Raw genomic sequence first — 19649 nt, forward strand, 5'->3', positions numbered from 1 at the left:
AAAGAAAGGTGAGGATGGGAATGAATATCCTAGAAGAACATAAAGAAGAAGAGATGAAGAAAAAGCTACACAAGTTTGGGTTGAAGGAAGAATGTCTATCTCATGATGCTGGAGGAAAAAAGAGGAGGCTGTGAAATCTTCAAAGACTGGCTACAGATTCCGTGTGGCAGAATCCAGGGAAGAAAAGTATCGGTTCTTGGATTTATTTTCAGGATTATGTGAGTACCATCCAAACATTTTGGTAAGTCTACTATTTTATTTCTCCTAATCTTGTATCCATCGATCCTTTGTCACTTTACTTTTCTGTGGTTATAATCCAATAATACCATACCCATTCAGGGTTCCCCTTTCCAAAAAACCTTTCAGCTTTTATGATTTAAAACGAGAGTGAATAAGAGGGAGGGAGGGAGAGGGGGAGAGAGAGTGAAGGAGGAAGAGAGAGAGAGAAAGAGAGAGAGAGAGAGAAAGAGAGGGGGGCAGAGTGATGGTGGTAGGGAGGACTTTATGATAAAATAAGAGAAAGTCCAGAGAGACAGAAAATGACAAAGCTGAAATGAAATGTTGGTGAAAAATACCTTCCAGAACACATAGAAGGGGAGAAATGAACCGTTCATTTCCAATACCCTGCTAGGCCTCGAGAAGTGGAGAGATGCCCACATACTAAATGAATTTTTATTTGGGGGAAAGAGCCAAGAAAAATCCATGAAGGAGCCATTTTCCTTAATAATTGTGATTTTTAATGGTGTTAGAAGGAACAGGACTTCAGCCAGTTAAAAAAAAAAGGCAAGCTCCATGGTGGTGCTGTAGGTGAGAGAAATAGTGAAAAATTCTAGATGTCACTCTAGGGGAATAGCAGGAGAAAGAATAGTTGGCATATTAGGAGAAGTAGGACAGAGTAAGCAAAGTGAGAAACAATAGGAAGGAAATAATGATAAAGAAAAACTTTTAAGCCCTTTTGGACTCATTTTCTCTGACAAGAGTTATATATTCTTATGAATAATATATATTTTTAATTGTTGTGGATTCTTCTATTGAGATACATAGAAAGGATGAATGAAAATTTATCAGAATCCTTACAAATATTCCTTCTAAGAAAGAAGGGTTGGTTTATGTCTTCAGTGGTAAGTCTACCAGATCTGAGCTGAAAAAGATCTGGGTGATTACTTGAAGGATCTGATAGCCTTATTTAAAGGCTGTTATGCTTGCAAGTGTGGAGATTTCCAGAATGTATATAAACTAGGAACCCGATCCCTCCCATCAGCCAGCACCCCAACCAATTATTGGCCTTGCATGACAGAAAAGTCTGAAGAACAACCGGTATATTTGGATCATTTCACATGCTTTATTTCAGCAGTCAAAATAATTAAAAACATCTCAAATTATTATACATATACAAAATAGGTACAGAATCTTCGGTCGGTCATACTCTCTTGAACATCTGCCTCTTGTTATAGAGAAGAATGGATTTGCTTGAACTTGAACCCACAGGGGAGAAAAAGAAGAGTTAAGGTGACAAAGGTTGAGAGCAAAGAAGAGGTAGAAGAAAGGAAAAGGTTGTGATTTTAAAGCAATGAATGAAGACCATTAAAGAGCTAGAAGATTCAGCACAAGAATTTGCTAGCAGGGTTAAAAAAAGAAGTGGGGGGAGGAGAAAGAGCGATGGTGATGGAGAAGACCTGGATGGATGGGAAAAAGGCAAGCCAAAAAGGAATCCACCTGCTTTACAAGAGAACAACAGAAAATTTTCAGACCTTGATCCCTTGCAGCAATGTCTAATTATTATTATTTTTGTCATCCTGGTTTCTTTTTGCTTGTTAAGAAAATTAGCACCGTTTGAAAATTCACAAGTATTTTTGGGCACCGAGACACTAATTCTATTTCCCCCCCTTCTAATATTTCCATTTCTATAGCACCAAACAGGCTGCTCTTAGCAACATAATTTGCTTGGAGCAAAAGTTGTTTTAAGTTTCACCACTTCAAAAATAATTACATGGGACCTGAACATTATTAACATAGAAGACTAAAAGAATAAAATAAAATAAAGAGACACAGCACCTTTTGCTAAACTTGGAACCCTGCCTTGTTCCCTGGTCCCCACCCCCAGCCTGGTGATGGCGTTGAAAAAAAACTCCAAAACTACCACAAAGAACTTGGAAATCACAATTGTGAGGTAGCTGTCCATTACAATAATAACATACATTTAACATTGCAATTTCTCTGCTTTCTATATTAGCCATTTATTTTTCTTCACTTGTTCACCGACAACATATTTGTAGATCTTTAACTTATTTTGTCCACTTGTTCTGCTTTTTTTTGAAAAAAAACCTCTAACCATCTTTGCAGGTATACTAGCATTATTAGCTGTTAACACTTTTCCAAATTTGTATTTGTGTTGAAAACCATTCACTGCCACACGTATATTCAGAAGTAATTAAACTCCTTTCTATTGCCGGCTGAACAAAACAGAAAAAAAATACACTTACAGTGGCTGAAATAATAATCTTTTCTGTGGTATTGCTCTGTATAAAAACAAATAAAACATGTAAAATTGCCAGCAGAGAAAGATGGCCTATAAGGAAATTTTGGGGTCTTTTTTCACTTCCAGGTTAAAGGGTAAGTTTACAATAATTAGGAGGATGTTGTGGGCAGGCTGTAAGACTAATTTAGCATTGCTTTTTTGTTGCTTTGGAAGCAACAGATTTTTTTTTCTCCCCCCAAGAATTGTAGTTAATAATTCAGGTGTTCCTTAGTTGGTACTGATTTTTATTATTTTGTATGGTGGCTCTATATATTTATTTGGAATGTGCAAATTGTGATCCCAAGATATTACATGATTTTAAAAATGAAGAAGGTAAAATCAAGCCATTCTGTCTTCGGTGATTCTAATTTAAAAAAAAAAAAGTCAAGCAAGTGGATGCATTTCCTTAATTATTTTTCAAAAGTCATTTATTTTTATTTTTTTTGGTTTAATGCTTTTTTTGGTTTTTTTTTAACGGAAACGAAAATAGTTTTAGAGATGATGGATAGAAAAAGACACAAATTCAAGTCCATGTGAAATTTCCTTCTTTTTTGGCTGTTTTTTATTTTATTTTTAAAACTGTCAGGTTTCCTTTGGGGTTTACAAGTAGCAGACTGGTCCAATATCAAAGCCGAATTCCTGGTCTGGAGCACCAACGTCCATAGGAGCCACATCAATGATGGGCAACCGGGAAGTTTTTGTTGTCTCGTATTGAATGACTGTCTTTCCCCAAGTGTTGGTGTGACTCTGTAAAGGAAATGGAAATGGCACGAAATTAGAAATGTTATATAGGCTATTTCAGGCATTCGTCGGAGATCTGTGTTTTTTAATCCTGATTCCCCAGCCTAAAAACAACTAGACCTTTGACATTCAAATCTCTTAAATTTGAATAAATGGTGAGGGGAATCATCAAGACTTCACCTCTTGTTTTATTCCTAAACTTTCCCGGTGCACAGCAGCTCCCACCCCTAAGAATCTTAGTCAAGACCTAACTACAAGTATGGACATTTTGCTTTTCTGCAAAGATCTAAATGTAGGACAGATCTTTATTTATTTATCCCATAGTTATTATTATTTTTATAAATAACCCAAGGTGGCACACATACTCAATACTCCTCCCTCCTCCTATTTTCCCTACCATAACAGCCCAGTGAGGTGTGTTGGGTGAAGAGACAGTGACTGACCTAAAGTCACCCAATTGGCTTTCATGCCTAAGGTGGGATGAACAACCCACAATCCCCTGGTTTCTAGCCTGATGCCTTAATTATAAGACCAAACTGGCTCTTCAAAAATTATCTTGCAAATTAAGAACGTAAGATACATACGATTATGATCCTCAGCCTGAATGCAACACTAGAAACTAGTAGAAAGTTAAAAGTGCTGCTATAATATCAAAGAACAACATTTGTCTGCAGAACAGGAACTCTCAATGGTTCATGGGTCTCAAACACTGAATGGACTGATGTTTCTCTTACTCAAATATTCAAACTAATAGATACAGAGGCATATTTCTTTATACTGACTGGATTAATGGCAAATCAGCCTCCATTTTTAATTCAGAAGAGAGCCATTATTTTCCAGTCTTTGACCTGGTTGCTACATACTATATTTACTGCATTTTAAATCTTAAGATCTTCCTGGTATCAATCCAAGATTCAGAACATGGAAAAAGTTTTAATGCAGAGAGAGAAAAAAGAATGACCTTCCCACATATATAGCAGTATATAACATATTCAAATATTTCTGCTTGTGTCTAGGACAATTTTAAAAAGCAGGTGATGTCCCTGTGTTTTATTGCAAGCCACCTGCCCCATCTAAAGCAGGGCTCCCTTTTTGGGGACCAGGGACTGGTTCCATGGAGAAAGGTTTTTCCACAGACTGGAGAGGGTGTGATTTCGCATGTTGACTGCATCCCAAAGATGGGCTTCTCTTGTTTGCATGGCCCTGTTGCTGGCATGCCATGGGCTGGTGCCATCTATGGATTAGGGGTTGCAGACCTTATCTAAAAGACTCACCGTGCAGCCATCCTCAATAACTGAATAGGTGAAACGGCTGTTGCCCTCTCCTCTCATCTCAATGTCATTGGAGCCCTGGAGGAGCAGAGATTTCTTCAGGTTTCCAGTTTGTTGATCCATGTAAGCTATACTGTTCTTGCAGTGGTAGGTGATGTTCTGGGAAGCCTCAGTGGACATCAGGCGCAAGAAGGTCAGTTGGATGGCAACATCAGCTGGGTTGGATCCTTCACTACCATATTCAAACTACCAAGAGAAAAGAAAAAGTGAAATAGTATCTATCTTATCTCCTGTAGAAATCCCTCTACAACACCCAGAAACAATGTGTTGCTTAATCTTTCCAGTCTCACCTGGAAGCCACCGGGCATAGTCTCACCAAACCAGACATGTTTCTTTTCCTTGGGGTTAATGCTGCTGTACCAGTTCTTCCGTGCAATAGTGGCCTGAGTTGGGTAGACACAGCTCTCCCCACTCTCCATATTACAATAGACTTCGATGGCATCCAGATTGCAGCCTTGGTTGGGGTCGATCCAATACATTCCTATTTACAGGGGAGGAAAATGAATAATTTGACTGACGATGATCTTGAAAGGAATACTATTCTCATCTATTTCATCCTCTAAAGAGAATTGATTGGCTATCTTCTCTGTTCCTTCTTTTCTGAAGCATTTTCCCATGCTATAGGCTCTTTGTTCTCAAAAACTGTCCAAGTGGCTTCTCCATCTCCTAAAATATGTGCAACATTTGATAGCTGTAGTGGTGGTGATATTTAGATATGCCTCTATGAAAATAATGGGCCTAAGGATAATTATCAGGGGCATAACCACATGTAATCAAAGTAGATGTCATTGCATCACTTTCCAGTAATACTAATCAAAAGAAAAAAGATCTTTCTAACTTAAGTTACTCCTCTTTGAAGAGTTGGAATAGTTGGAACAGGCAACAGTGATTTACTTGTTGTAACACCCTTGGGAAGAAACCTCACTAAGACCTATGCAGATTATATTCTGCAGGAAGAAAACATTCTTAATAGAATTGATATTTCTGTGAAATTTATGAATTTTATGCTCAAAAGATCTTCCCAATCCCTGATGAATCAATAACTATCTTGTGAATAACTAGTTAATGAAAGCATGCAAGAAAAAGTTCAGCAGTGCAAGAAGGAAGAACAGCAATTCTGACAGCAGAAGGCAACATGTTCAGATAAAAAGATCATTCACAGCAGTAAATACTGTCCTAGAAGCTCAGGTATGGCTTCTCCTGCACTTACCACTCTTCCAGTCTCCATGGCACATCTTCAGGTCCCGGCAGCTACGGGCTGGGTTCTTACGGGTTCCTTCAGGGCTACGGATGTTCTCAATCTGAAGAGAAAGGCTCTTGAGGGTAGTGTCAACTTCCAGGTCACGGTCACGCATTACATTAGCATCATCAGCTCTGTAGTAGCGGCCACCATCATGAGCTTTCTCCTGAGGAGGTTGGGGCAGGAAGCTGAAGTCAAAACCGCCACTGGGTGGGCCTGGGGGACCAGGTGGTCCAGGAGGTCCAGCAGGACCCTGCAGGAGGAATATGAAGAGAACAAGAATTAAAGGCAAAGGTCTTTTCCACTCATTGTAGGTAAGTTGTGATATTTCTAGAATCATTACATACAGCAGGGCCAACATCACCAGTACGACCACGAGGTCCAGGTGGGCCAATGGGACCAGGGAGACCATTCAAACCATCTTTGCCAGAGGAACCAGCAGATCCAGGGGGACCCTGTCAAGAAGGGAACAATTCATTATTAGTGAGCATTTGGCTTAAGATGGAAGAGCAAAAAAAAAAAAAAAAAAAAAAAGCTAAGATAAGACACCTCCAGCAAGTCTCATTTGTTAACATCTCTTTTCTTGTAAAGTAACACTGTATGTTTGCTGAGCATTAGAATCCAATTCAACATAGAAATACATTTCTCACAGTTGTCTATATATATATATATATATATATATATATATATATATATATATATATATATATATATAAAGTGTTATGTTATCCTCATCTTGCAATAACTCATTCTTTCTGGTTATTGCATTCTGATCCTGCATGCTGGATCAGATTCAAGGTATTTCAAGTTGTTCTCAGAGTTCCCTTATTCATCCTGGATGATTATAACGCAGCAGATAATGTTACAGAATAATCAGACTTACTCTTGGACCAGCAGGGCCAGAAGAACCAGAGGGACCTTGTTCACCAGGAGAGCCCTATACCAGAAAAGGAACTTGTCAATTACCAAATCATCTAGATGGACATTTCCTTACTGTAATACAATGATACAAGTGAGAAAGCTGAATTCCCAACCTTAATAGTGGCTTAAAAAGCATGTCTGGTAAAGTTTAATATGAAATGTTGGGCTTCTTAATTGCCCATATTATCTCTCGCTCTCTGGCAAATGGCTTCTGTCATGGACTCAGGGAATCAACACATACGCAGTGCACATGAATGGATGTATATATCTACTTCTTTGTAGACAGTCTTTTGTGATCACCTAAATAAATGTTTGAATACATCACACAATGGAGGAATACTTTTCTGCATGAAGGGAGGATATTAACCAAATGTTGATGTTTTTGAAAGTCTGTATTTCTTTGCCAGTTGGGTGGCCTTGAATTTGTGTCTACTATTATCAGAAAACACAACATGCAAAATGTTTTGAGGCCTACTGCATTATACTGGTGTCAGAGGTAAATTTGAATTCATTAATTCGTAAGATGATTTGTAAAGAAAAATATTTGATGAGGGCAGATAGTTCTGGTGTTATTCAACAGCTGATATCCTTACAGGAAAACCTGTAGAAGTAGTTTTAAAATCAAAGTGATTTCAAAAGGTAGCATTTTCCTTTTAGAAACAAATTGTAATTTTTGTATATTACAAATGCAGCTCAGTTGAGAAGTTGCATCCAATGCAGAAAAGTGTTCACCCCTCCTGTGCTGTTTGTGCTCAGAAATCTATCTACAATCTAAACATTGAAGATTTCATTTAATCATTTTCTATAAAACTGCAGCATTGAGTTAAACTCCTTAATAAGATATTTGGACTAGGAAGTTTCTTTGAATTGGAATACTCCTTTCTAAACAGTCGGCATGAAAAGCTACAAAATCTGTGATATTTTTCAAAGTCTACATTGTAATAAGATACCCATGAATCCAGATCTGAAATTTTAAGACAATGGGATTAACATGGAAATTGACTAACATAATGGACTAACTCAGAACATATATCCCTCCTCTTTTTTTAACCAAAGACAGCAAAAAAAAAAAAAAAAAAAAAAAAAGGTTGAATCTTGTTCTTCGTCAATTGCAGATACTCACAGGGGGGCCAGGGGGACCCTGAAGACCAGAGAATCCTCTGTGTCCCTTCATGCCTCTATCACCTTGTTCACCAGTCTCACCCTTGTCACCACGAGGACCTTGTGCACCCTGGGAAAAGATCGGAAGACAGTCTCTTTAGAAATCAGTTTTTAACAAACACAGCAAAACCTATGGAGGGCCATTTCTTTGTAGACATTTTGGCTACCGAAAATATTGGTTGCTAGCCTAAGGCAAAAATAGCCTATATGTGGGCAACAGCAAAGTCAACCACATTCATTCATTGCTGAATGGCAAGACTCCTGGAACAACATCTAACATAATATCTAACCAGAATATCCTTTGAATGATGTGGTTTCTTTAGAGGAAAAGAAGTATTTTGAAACTCCAACCTACCGCAGGACCACGAGCACCAGAAGGACCAGCGGGACCAGCAGGACCAGCAGGGCCCTGGAGAAAAAAAAGAGGAGAAAATGTTCAGATCATTAATTAAGTAGCTCCACTCGCTATTCATTTCTTTGGGAAATCAGTCATTCTATGCGACTGTTTCTTTTCAAGCAAGAAGTCTGGACAGTTAGGGAGGAATCAATGATATTTTACCAAAAAAGGAAAAGAGCTTGATTTATGGGAAAATGAAAATCAATTGGAAATCCATTGTTTTGGATTAATATTCTCTTGTGCATGTGACAGTTGGGCCAGGATCCCTCTGGTGTTTGGAAAAAGGACTCTCTTGCTACATATAAAGAATGAAAACAATTGTCACTTACACTCTCACCACGCTCTCCATTCTTGCCAGCAGGGCCAACAGGGCCAGGGGCACCAGGGGCACCAGGAGCACCAGGAGCACCAGCTGGGCCACTCTCACCACGATCACCCTATTTGGGAAAGACAAAGGGAGAGAATCAGCATGAAGCCAGCTTTTATTTCCAATATGATTTGAATGGGACTTGTTTGAATAGGGTTATCCTATAGCATTGGTAAGTTCTTGATACTTGTTATGTGATTCATATCAATGGCTAATAGCTCACCTTGGGACCAGCAGCACCATCGCGTCCAGGAGCACCTTCAGCACCAGGAGAACCCTATGAATCAAGAGAGAAAGAAGACAGATTAAGCAGGATGGCAAGATCAAGGGAAATCAGAACCTGAACTTGAGCAGAATGGAGAATTTAGAATCCTACCCTGACGAAGAATTCCATGTTCTCCCATGAAATATTTAATTTGAATGGCTGACTCTATGAAATAGCTCTATACCAAGTCAAACCTTGGGCTATTACTCAGGGTGTTTGGCTAGAATACCCCTCCAAGGTCTCCAGCAGAAGTATAAGTATAATCTTTATTGTCATTGTACTTAAATACAGCTAAATTGGTTTTTTAGTCTTTTAAACAGGAGTTTTGAATGCTAAAAACTGAATTCAAGATGTTCATATATCTAATCATTATCTTTTCCTGAATCTCCCTTGTTCTGAATCCAATCACTGGTTTATTTAGCCTCCACCTGTCTGATACTTTCAAGTTCTCTTAAGGTCTCAAACACAGATCTTTCATGAATTTCCTACCGTCTTTTGGCTGGCGAGTTTAAGAATCAAACTGGGGACACCCGTGCATGACACTGAACATGTTCTGCCTCTAAGGGACGGCAAAGCTACAAATGTCTATTTTGAAATTAATAGTGGCAGGTTTGAGGACACTAAACTTGTATAGAGGAATGAAAGTGTTGAGGAGAGTTGGAAGCATCAAAGTTCTTTAGAAAAACAAGCACGCACCTCGCGTCCAGCTTCACCAGGGGGTCCAGCCAATCCAGGGGGTCCAGATGGGCCAGGAGGTCCACGTTCACCAGAGGCACCAGATGGGCCTTGTTTGCCAGGCTCACCCTATGGTCCGCAAGAGAGAATACAATGCTATGATTCACACAAACTGCTGTTCCGAAGAGGGAAAGGAGAATTAAATCTTATAGAGTATGAATGATATTCTCTAGTATTCAGTATCTGGGAAAATACTAATAAAAGGATCTGTTCAAAATTCAAGGCATAAGATACACAGTAAGAGACAATATTTTGCTGCCTGATTTGGATTGCTTAAATCAAAATGCATAGTCAGCCAGCTAACTTGATCTTCCCTTTTTCTCCTAGTATATTAGAGAGTTAAGCATTTGCTGCTTTTTCATGACAAGCCGAATCTGATCTCCTGTTGGAATAGCCAGATCTGAGAAAGATGCTTGTTTTTAGGATTAATGCAAGGCAAGATAACTCACTTTACCTAAATTCTAAATCAGGCTGCAAGATTGGGGTGGGGGTGGGGGGAATCAGCTCGGATTGAAAGATGTACACTCAAAATTTTTGAAAGCCAATATCTCCCCAAATTATTTCCAGCTGCTGTTTCTTCAGTTGAAGAGTCCTTTTCTGTTATTGTAACATATTATTTAAAACAGAATTCCAGGAATTTGTGAAGCACATTTCTCAGAAAAGTCTGGCCTCTCAACAAGAAACAAGGGTTTTAAAACCCAGAAGATCCGTCGACTCTATTTTGAAGGCCTAGCAACATGATAAATACTTGAATGGACAATCAGGTAGTCTGGGGGTTTATAATATGCTGTGTTTTGTTAGGAAACGGGGCCTCTTATGAGAAAAAGATTTGAGACGTCCAGCTGGAGGAACAGCTGGAGGAAAAGAAAAGGCTTAAACTGTGCAAATGTCTGGGCTAACCAGTAACTATAGAGTCGTGATTAGTGAAAATATCGAGTGATGTTTTGCCCTGTGAAATTTTGAAACTATATTGTTCCATTAGGAAATACTACTACATATTTTTTTAGTATAGCCAGTATTGAGGAAAATCTACCACTAGCAGAAAACTTATCTCTTCAACAATGCAGATTAATATTATTACAAATGAGGAAACAAACAAATCAAGCCCATTACTATTGTGCCTTGTAAGACTGTGCAGAAATAAATAATTGGATTAAAAAATACATTCTTGCTTTGACACATCAATTGCAACCCTAATCATTGCTCCTTGGAAATATACCCTGCATATCAATTGTGTTCTTCATGCAAACATGTTCAGCACAATATTATTGAAGAAAACAACATCTCTGTTGAGTTTGCCCATAGTTATTTATTGGTTGGTCTGAAGAAAAATCCAGTTAAAGTCTTTTCTGTTTGTGTAGCCCTATATATGTGTGAATTCTCCTAGGAAGCCTCAGATATTTTTTCTTTCTTTTTGGAGATCAAAGTTTTATCTCATAAAGCTAAAGAATAAAAATGGATCCATATTACATTTCTGAAAACTTCTGAAACTGATTGAATTGAAAAGAAGTACTCACAGTGGGACCAGGAAGTCCAGGGAATCCTCTCTCTCCTCGTTGTCCAGGAAGACCAACTACACCACGTTGTCCAGCAATACCTTGTGGGCCAGGAGTACCAGGGGCACCCTATAAAACAAAATAATGTGCATTTCAGAAACAAGGCATAGAGTTAGTGGACAATCAGGTTTCTTTTTTATGAGTAGTATGTGCTACCAGATTTCCCATTCATGATCTTTTATTGATTCACTGACTGCACATGTTCTCATCTTTAGTTAACATTGCCATTGGCCATTAGTTTAGAGAAGATGATGGAACTAGACCTCAATAATTAAGTAGCAAGCAGTGTTATGTCTCTTCTGGATGCAAGAATTTTGGAGGGTTTAGATGAAGAGAAAACTGGTGGATGCCCTGATACTTTTTAACATTACAAGTAATATCATTATTTCCTAGTTTTCCAACCCATATCCTTCTTGAATAGGAGTTCCAATCCTCTGGATGGCTAAATGTGAAACTCCCCACAGAAGACTCTGTTAAAACTGAGATTTTTATGTGTTATGCTTCTTTATTCAAAACAACATAAGCAAACAAATAAACTAATAAATATAATTAGACAAAGGTAGGAAACCATTAAAAAAAGAGTAACAAAAATGTAACTAATTTAAATATTTTTTCCAACTTGGGAATCCCCGTTGTGCATAGTTTGATTTCCAGAACTGGCTGTTGTTAAGATTTCTGGGGCATTTCCAGGATGCTGAGATTGGGGAAGACTGATCCAGGGGATACATGGCTTCTTATGACAAGGAGCAGCCTTTGCCCAGAAAAAGATGCAGAACTCTATAGATATTACCAATTGCCATGAAAATGGTCATGGATGGTAGTTGCATGAAAAGGCTGTAACATTACCATCAGGGAAGGATACATTAAATATTAGCTCAAGACAAATTTGTATTCAAAAAGTTATTGCTAGATGTCATAGGGAGATTTCTCAAAGAGGAGATGCCCTGGTTGATTCAAACATTTCATTTAAGAGAAGTGAATTTTAGATTTACTTACAGCAGGTCCATCAGCACCAGGAGATCCCTTCTCACCAGAAGGTCCAGGTGGGCCAGCAGGTCCGACTTCACCAGGGCGTCCAGCGGGTCCAGTCTCACCACGGGGTCCTTTGCTTCCTTCCTTTCCACTAGGGCCAGGTGGGCCGGGAAGACCAATGTTGCCCTTTGGGAAAAGAAAGGCAACAAGTCTATCAGTGACTGAAAGACTCAGCCAAAAGATTCTATGCAACAATGTTTTTTTTAAATATAAATCTTTATTAAATGAGGGGCTCTGGATGGGGATGCAATTAGGCTTCAAATCAGACAGATCATTCTGGATGAGCAAAATTTTCTCTTCTATTGGCTAATCATATTAGTTGTTTGTTCAAGGAAGCAACATTAACCACATTTTGGACAAGATGTATGTTGAAGAAATCTAGCATGTTCAATTGAAAGGCATTAATTCAATGAACAACTCCCAGAATTCCCTGGGAAATAAGGTATATCTATTACATCGGTATTCCTGATATACTTTTCATGTTCATTCCTTCACTTTGTTGTGTATTTTCTGAACTGAAATATCCACAAAATATCCACAACACTGAAATACTAAACTCCACTCCATTACAAATGTTTTAATTTGGGGGCTGACTTTTTTCAATCAACAATTTATAAAAAAGACTGGTTGCAAAACTATTTGTAAGTATAATATTTTAAAGCTCCCAGTTCAGAATTAAATATTAGATTGAATGCTCATTGAAATGAATCAATGTTTAGTCTCAAGAAAGAGACAAAGGAAAATTAATTTGCATTTAACTCATTGAATATTAAGGCCTGAATTTCTCCAGCTGTTTCTCACATAGGTAACATTTCCTCTTTATAATTAACATTATGCTCCTCATTTGCCAAAGGGGGCTAAAATTCTCCTTGTGAATTTTCCTTCCCTGATGGCCATTTTGAAGTTTTGAGGACCCCCCCTGCCCACTAATTTATTGCTGAAACTGTGTGGTTACTTACAGATGGGCCAGGAGGTCCAACTCTTCCAGCAGCTCCGGGGAATCCAGTAGCACCCTATAAAAATGAAGAAATATTCCAGTTTCAATTATCCTTTCCTACAAAAGAAGACTAACACAGGTTTACTGAATATACCATGTTCCAGTGGATGCAATTGTTTAAAGGGGTTTTGCTCTGATTCACAAATGTGAAAGCTGGTGTGAAAAGCTCTCTCACATCTTTTAACACCTTGTCTGGATGCACCACTGTTTCTTGTTTAATGGAAAGGCTTTTATTTCTGACGCATTTCTGAACTGCTAATTGGGAATCCCAAATATATTAACCAAGTAAGAATACATGACCTAGGAGGTGCTAATAATACCTGCTAGAATGTTCTAGGCAGGATCTAAAATAGGATTCTTTCACCATCATACATGGCATTAAGCTGGCCAGTGAGACCTTCTTAATAGGGACATCATATTTATTTAATGTTATATTTAAATGTCATGTTTATTCAAGACCCTTTTAATAGGGTTGTCATATTTATTTAATAAGATATTTAAATATAATATTTGTTTAAGGTCCTATCCCTTGGTGTTAGTCCCTTAGTCCCTTTCTGCTTAGTGTAAATTAAAGGCTCTTAGAGAAAAGTTATCTCTTTTGCCTTCTGTTCTGCACTTCATAAGTGCTGAAAGTTTTATTAATTATCTAAATCAATTTAGGAAAATAAAATATCTGCAAGAAAATGATGCAAGCTCAGAGAGTACCAAGGACCGCTTCTTTCTAACCCTGAGCCACAAATATTCTCCTTTATTGGAGATTTAATTCTGCATTCTTTGAAAACAGGAACAATAATTTGAATCCTTACTGAACTACCATTTCATAATATAGCATCTGATTTAATAATATGGGGGGGGGACTCATACTCACAGGGGGACCAGCGTTTCCGCGAGCACCTTTGGGGCCAGGAGCACCAACAGGACCCTGCAATCAATAGGGAGAGGTTAGCATGAAACTAAAGGCTGAGCGAAGGGCAAATCTTCATGGAAGAGAGTGCGGAGTAGTGAAGGAGAACTTACAGCAGGGCCAGCAGGACCAGTAGCTCCAGCGGGACCAGGAGGACCAGCATCACCTTTAGCACCAGCATCACCGGGTTCACCTTTAGCGCCAGGTTGTCCATCAGTTCCCTATTGGAGCAGAAACAACAGAGGTAGTGAAGATCAGGGAGATGGGGACAGAGACACAGGTGATTCTATGAGATTTAATTTCTACCTTTTTGTGCATTTCCCAAATATATCTAACTAAACCAATCATTGAACAAACTTTTAATTTCCTATTAAAGAGAGGTACCTTGGCAATCAACTGCTTTGAAACTCATTGAATTTGGTACATAACGCATTTTGATGTGAAAAATTTGTCCCCATAATCATTGTTTGTTTGGCATTCAATGCACAAACTAGAATCTGTGTCAGCTGCCTTGTGATTTATTACATTATTCCTTGTGAGGAAAAATGTGTTTGGTACTCAGCGTTTTTGGTATTTATCCTGCCTCCTGTAACCAATTAGCAATGAGTACCAAGATATCATTGTATACAGTTTTCTGGATTTTCCATGGACGATCAACCAGGGAAAGGTAATGTAGAAGGCTAAGGATGGGGAATTGATAAGTTTTGAGAAATTTGCTTTTGCAGATTTATATCTCTGTTACTCTAGGCAGAATTGTTGGTTAAACCTTTACCTTTCAGTAACTAACTCGCTGAATGCTTGAAGAGCAATAATAATTTGTCTTTCCAATCACCCTCACAGAGTTGGTAGAACAAAAACAAATTTGCAATGCACAAATTAAAGAACTTGCAATGTCTAATGTTCTTGGGATCTCAATCGAACTGGTTCTATGACCACTCTTTTATAGTCCAAATCACTTGCTTCTGAAAAATATTGGTAACAGAAATCCAGCTGGACATAATGGCTTACTTTCTGGAGCTCTACTGGTTTCTGTGAGTTTCAAGGTGGTTCAGAGTATCAAATACTATTGGAGAAATCATTTGTATTCATTCATATCTATCAAACCACTGTAATTAGATTATGGGTAAGGACACATTGATTAGATCCCAACTCTGGAATTGATTAGTTCAACTTTCTTTTCCTACCAAAGGCCATTTGCTGGTAATCTATGGCTGTTTTCTGGTTCACTTACTATGTTCCTACAACAATATAACACAGTAAATTGATTACAGAGTTAATCCAGAGACTTGGTTAATACCAGACCACACATTTATCTAATGGGCTGGATTCACATAATAAACTAAATTACAGAAAACACCCAATCAAATCAAGTGCTTATTGGGTTTAAGATGTTGTGTAAACGTGTCTTCTAGATTTCTAAGGTTAAGTATATTGTGCGAAGAAAGCTTTCACCTCATTACAGCAGTAAGAGGATGCAAGCATTTTAATGGGATTCCTGAGAAGCAGGAGAGATTTTCCATCATACTTACAGGGGGTCCAGCAAATCCAGCAGGTCCAGCAGGGCCAGGTTCACCACGGTCTCCCTGGGAAGGACAAGAAGAAGACAGGAAATGTCATGATGAGAGAAAGAATTGCAAAGTTGAAAAGAAAAGATAAGAGCTATATACAGCTATGCAAGAGCTGCATAAACAGCATTTCAAGACAAGTCATCTCAAGGCAAAAAAACCCCAAACAAACCTAGGAAGGTAAATTACTTACAGGAGCACCACGTGCACCAGTGGGGCCAGCAGGGCCGGAGGGACCACTTTCACCCTGGGGAAAAAGACAAAGGGAGAAGGTTAAGCACCAGACCTATCAGTAGCGTCCTATGCATTAAAAATGTACTATAAGGACAATTTCTTTTTGATAAGTCAGTCTTAACACTAGGTACTATGGATAAAAATCACAAATTGCTTCTTTTTTGCAATCACATGAAAAATTTAAAATGGACAATATGCCTTCAGTTCTAACTAGAGATTCACTGAGTATGGGTTTTCCATTATTTGTGACTATTAAGCTGAAAGAATACAACAATGGTTAATAGGTATCAAGAGAGAGATATGGGAGGTGGGAAAACTGGTCATGTCTTTTGGGTAGGTGGTTTAGTCAGCTTCTAGTCTTTTTTCATTTACAAGTATACTTCAAACTATTTTCATATTAAGTAAGTTATTTTAAAATCTACTTGAAATGACATTTTTCATCTAGGTATTTTGAATTCATTTAATTGTAAAATGGGGTCATTATTTGAATGCATTTCTCATGAAAACATATGTTTATAAGCCAAGAAATGCATCATAAAATATGGAGAAGTGTAATATCCAAAGAATAATTGAATTATAGTCTCTGTATTAAAATGAAAGATGCACATTGGGTTAGTTTGCTTGAAATAAATGAAAGCAATGAATATCCCATTGATTTAGTTTCTAGCATTTGTAAAAAGCTATCCTTCAGATCAGATGTTATAACTAAAATTAAGCAGAGGATTTTCTTAAAGTCCATAAGTTGCTACAAAAATGTCTTTGAGGCAGTTTGTCCTAGATAAATATTTACATCTTCTCAATTATATCATTTTGCTTTCTCTGATGCTTTCTAAAAAAAATGGCAATCCAAATTTGATCTGAAAATGGCAGCTACTTCCTAATTCATGCACAAATCTGTGGAAATGCCAGCAAATGTTAAACATTAAATAAAGCATGTGGCACGGCTTCCAATAACCAGAAATCAGTAGGAGTTTAAGAAGAACAAGTTGATGGAATATTTACCTTGTCACCAGGAGAACCAGCTGGTCCAGGTGGGCCAATGGGTCCAGTCAATCCTCTAGGTCCATCTTTGCCAGGAGAACCATCAGCTCCTTTGGCACCTGGGTCACCCTAAAAAAGAGAAAAGACAAAATAAGATTATCAATATTGAAAAGATCAGAAAGGCGTAATGATTGGAAAGAATAATAGAGTTAAAAGGGACCTTGGAGGACTTGTACTCCACTCCTGCTCAAGCAGGAAACCCTGTACTATTTCAGATGGTTTCCAATGGTTGTTCAATCTCTTATTAAAACCTCCAATGTTGGAGGCTCAATTTCTTGGAGGCAAGTTATTCCATTGATTAATTGTTCTAACTGAGAGGAGGTTCTCCTTAGTTCTAAATTAATTGTCTCATTTATTATTTCCATCCATTGCTTCTTGTCCTACCTTCAGAGGCTTTGGAAACTGACGCCCCCCTTCTTTGTGGCAGCCCCTCAAGTATTAAAGTATTGCTATAATGTCATCCCAGGTCCTTCTTTTCATTAAACTAGATATACCCAATTTCTCATTCTTCATATGTTTTAGCCTCATCTGTTGTTATTCTCTGCACTCTTTCTTAACATCTTTTTCAATATTCATATATTTTGAAATCTTGAAATAAGAAGATTTCACATCAGGCTTGATGTTAGGAATTTTCTTGAATATATCTCAAAAGCTAAATATTGAAATCATGAATCTGGATTGCCCTCTTAAGTTTTACTTCTTATTTCAAGTCCTCGGGCCAAACTGGAAGACAACAATGGTCAATCAACCTTTTAATTTGGCTTGGACTGTATTCAGAAAAATATCTTAAAGCCAGTTAATGAAAGATAATATAAAATTAATTCTTCTTTGCCTTTTTGATTCTCCCAGCAGTTTATTTGTATGGTGGCATTAGAAATGACCATAACTTATAAATAGATGAGAAACATGATGTAAATTCATCAACTGTCATACTTTGTCTAAAATAAAAATAAACCCCTATTCACAACATTGGGCACTGATATCATTCAGATATCTCAGTATCATTCCAGACTCCCATCCAAAATTTTACTTTGCAGTCTAAATCAGACTGACCTGATGGACAGGTAGTGAAAATCTATGTCAAGATTATCTCTAGGTACAAATCTTGAACGAACTTAACCATGCATGATATGTAGATGATATTTGGAAAGGAATGGATGTCCTTTGAAAAAAGCAGGATGCTTTTGCTTGTTCTCCACCTTTTTAAGCATAGTAAGATGATGGCTGCCATTTTGATGACAACAAAGTTCAACCGTCATGTACTTACTCTATCTCCCTTGGCACCAGGCAGACCAGCAGCACCACGTTCACCAGGCATACCCTGAAGACCAGGAGGACCTTGACCACCAGGAGCTCCAGGAGCACCAGCATCACCCTAGAATTGAATAATCAAGGCAACGAAGATTAGGAATGGAACCATTTGAAAACTACAATGAAAGAGAGAGAGAGAGAAAAGAGGTGCCTATCTATTCTTTCCTTTAAAAATGTTATGTATATATCGTATCTTCTGAATACTATTTTTCACACATATATCTAACACAATATTTAATTTTTCTGATCCTTACAAGGTATATTAAGGAAAAGTAAAAATGATATTGTTCCCGGGAAAGCAACAATGTAATGGATTTGGATATATAATCTATCATTCTGAATATCCAAGGATAAAGTCTATTCATTTATCTTTAAGATAGCCTTTCAATTTTAACATTTATTAATCTTTTACCTTAGCACCATCATTACCCGGAGCACCATTGGCACCACGGGGTCCAGAAGGACCGGCAGGGCCTTGGGCACCACGTTCACCAGGGAAACCTCTCTCGCCCTAGATGAAATAAAGAGTGAGTTGATTACGAATTGTTTATGGAAGCATTGTTGGACAAGTGAAGACAAATAAGAACCTAGGGAGAAGATCTTTACTTACTCTTGCACCAGAAGGACCAGGAGCACCGACATCACCAGGGACACCCTGTCAGAGTGGAGAGAAACAGATATTGTTAAAAGATAGAGCCATTGAGAATGCATGCAGCTAATGAACTTAATTTGACATGGGGGGTGGACAGGGGGAATGCAGTTCAGCAAGAAATGGATGGTTCACACTCATGTCTGAAGGCAGGATTATATTTTTTGCTTCTTTCATTTATGAAGTTTTAGAGAACTTTAAATAGAAGAGTAGGTATGAGAAGGTAGGTATTTTTTCTAGTGGAAATAAGAACTCTCAAGACAAAGATACACTGTAGAAGAAAGAAATATTTGTCTTCTTCCATGAACAAGAGATTGTTTCCTTCGAAATGTTTTATTTGGAATATAAATATTTCTCTGGCTAAATTCTAAAGATGGCTTTCCTAAACTGCTAATTTCTTCTTCAGAAAAATAGAAAAATAATTGAACCCTGTATTGTTCTGCTGCCATATTGATGATGCACTAGTCAAAAATGAAATTCTCCAGAAACTTTACTGTTTAATTTCAAGTCTCAAGGCCACTGAAATCTTCAGAAAAAAGTTCTATGTGTTATGTATTAATCTGCATTTGAAATTATTATCATGCTACATAGAAATAGAATAGGCTCATTGTCTTATAATAGGCTCATAATCTCAGAAATACTTTTACATTTAAATTTGAAAGATATAATCCCAAATTACAGTAA

General features: G+C 37.8%; 1 protein-coding gene across 2 annotated transcripts in view; it reads right to left on the bottom strand.

The window, feature by feature from the left end:
* Positions 1 to 1761: 1761 nt before the first annotated feature.
* The window catches only part of COL1A1 (collagen type I alpha 1 chain), a 39376-nt gene continuing 21488 nt past the window's right edge, over positions 1762 to 19649 (bottom strand). For both annotated transcript variants that reach the window (XM_032235759.1, XM_032235758.1), the window contains 22 exons: positions 18927 to 18971; positions 18729 to 18827; positions 18273 to 18380; positions 16967 to 17074; positions 15924 to 15977; positions 15695 to 15748; positions 14279 to 14386; positions 14130 to 14183; positions 13224 to 13277; positions 12229 to 12390; positions 11194 to 11301; positions 9638 to 9745; positions 8900 to 8953; positions 8639 to 8746; positions 8268 to 8321; positions 7875 to 7982; positions 6714 to 6767; positions 6178 to 6285; positions 5801 to 6083; positions 4881 to 5071; positions 4534 to 4776; positions 1762 to 3265 (listed from right to left, as the gene is read on the bottom strand). In XM_032235759.1, the coding sequence (XP_032091650.1) occupies positions 3119 to 3265; positions 4534 to 4776; positions 4881 to 5071; positions 5801 to 6083; positions 6178 to 6285; positions 6714 to 6767; positions 7875 to 7982; positions 8268 to 8321; positions 8639 to 8746; positions 8900 to 8953; positions 9638 to 9745; positions 11194 to 11301; positions 12229 to 12390; positions 13224 to 13277; positions 14130 to 14183; positions 14279 to 14386; positions 15695 to 15748; positions 15924 to 15977; positions 16967 to 17074; positions 18273 to 18380; positions 18729 to 18827; positions 18927 to 18971 (2412 nt within the window). In that variant the 3' untranslated portion in view covers positions 1762 to 3118. The remainder of the gene's footprint in view (positions 3266 to 4533; positions 4777 to 4880; positions 5072 to 5800; positions 6084 to 6177; positions 6286 to 6713; positions 6768 to 7874; positions 7983 to 8267; positions 8322 to 8638; positions 8747 to 8899; positions 8954 to 9637; positions 9746 to 11193; positions 11302 to 12228; positions 12391 to 13223; positions 13278 to 14129; positions 14184 to 14278; positions 14387 to 15694; positions 15749 to 15923; positions 15978 to 16966; positions 17075 to 18272; positions 18381 to 18728; positions 18828 to 18926; positions 18972 to 19649) is intronic.

This window comes from Thamnophis elegans, chromosome Z (genome assembly GCF_009769535.1).
Source record: "Thamnophis elegans isolate rThaEle1 chromosome Z, rThaEle1.pri, whole genome shotgun sequence".
Classification (NCBI taxonomy): domain Eukaryota; kingdom Metazoa; phylum Chordata; class Lepidosauria; order Squamata; family Colubridae; genus Thamnophis; species Thamnophis elegans.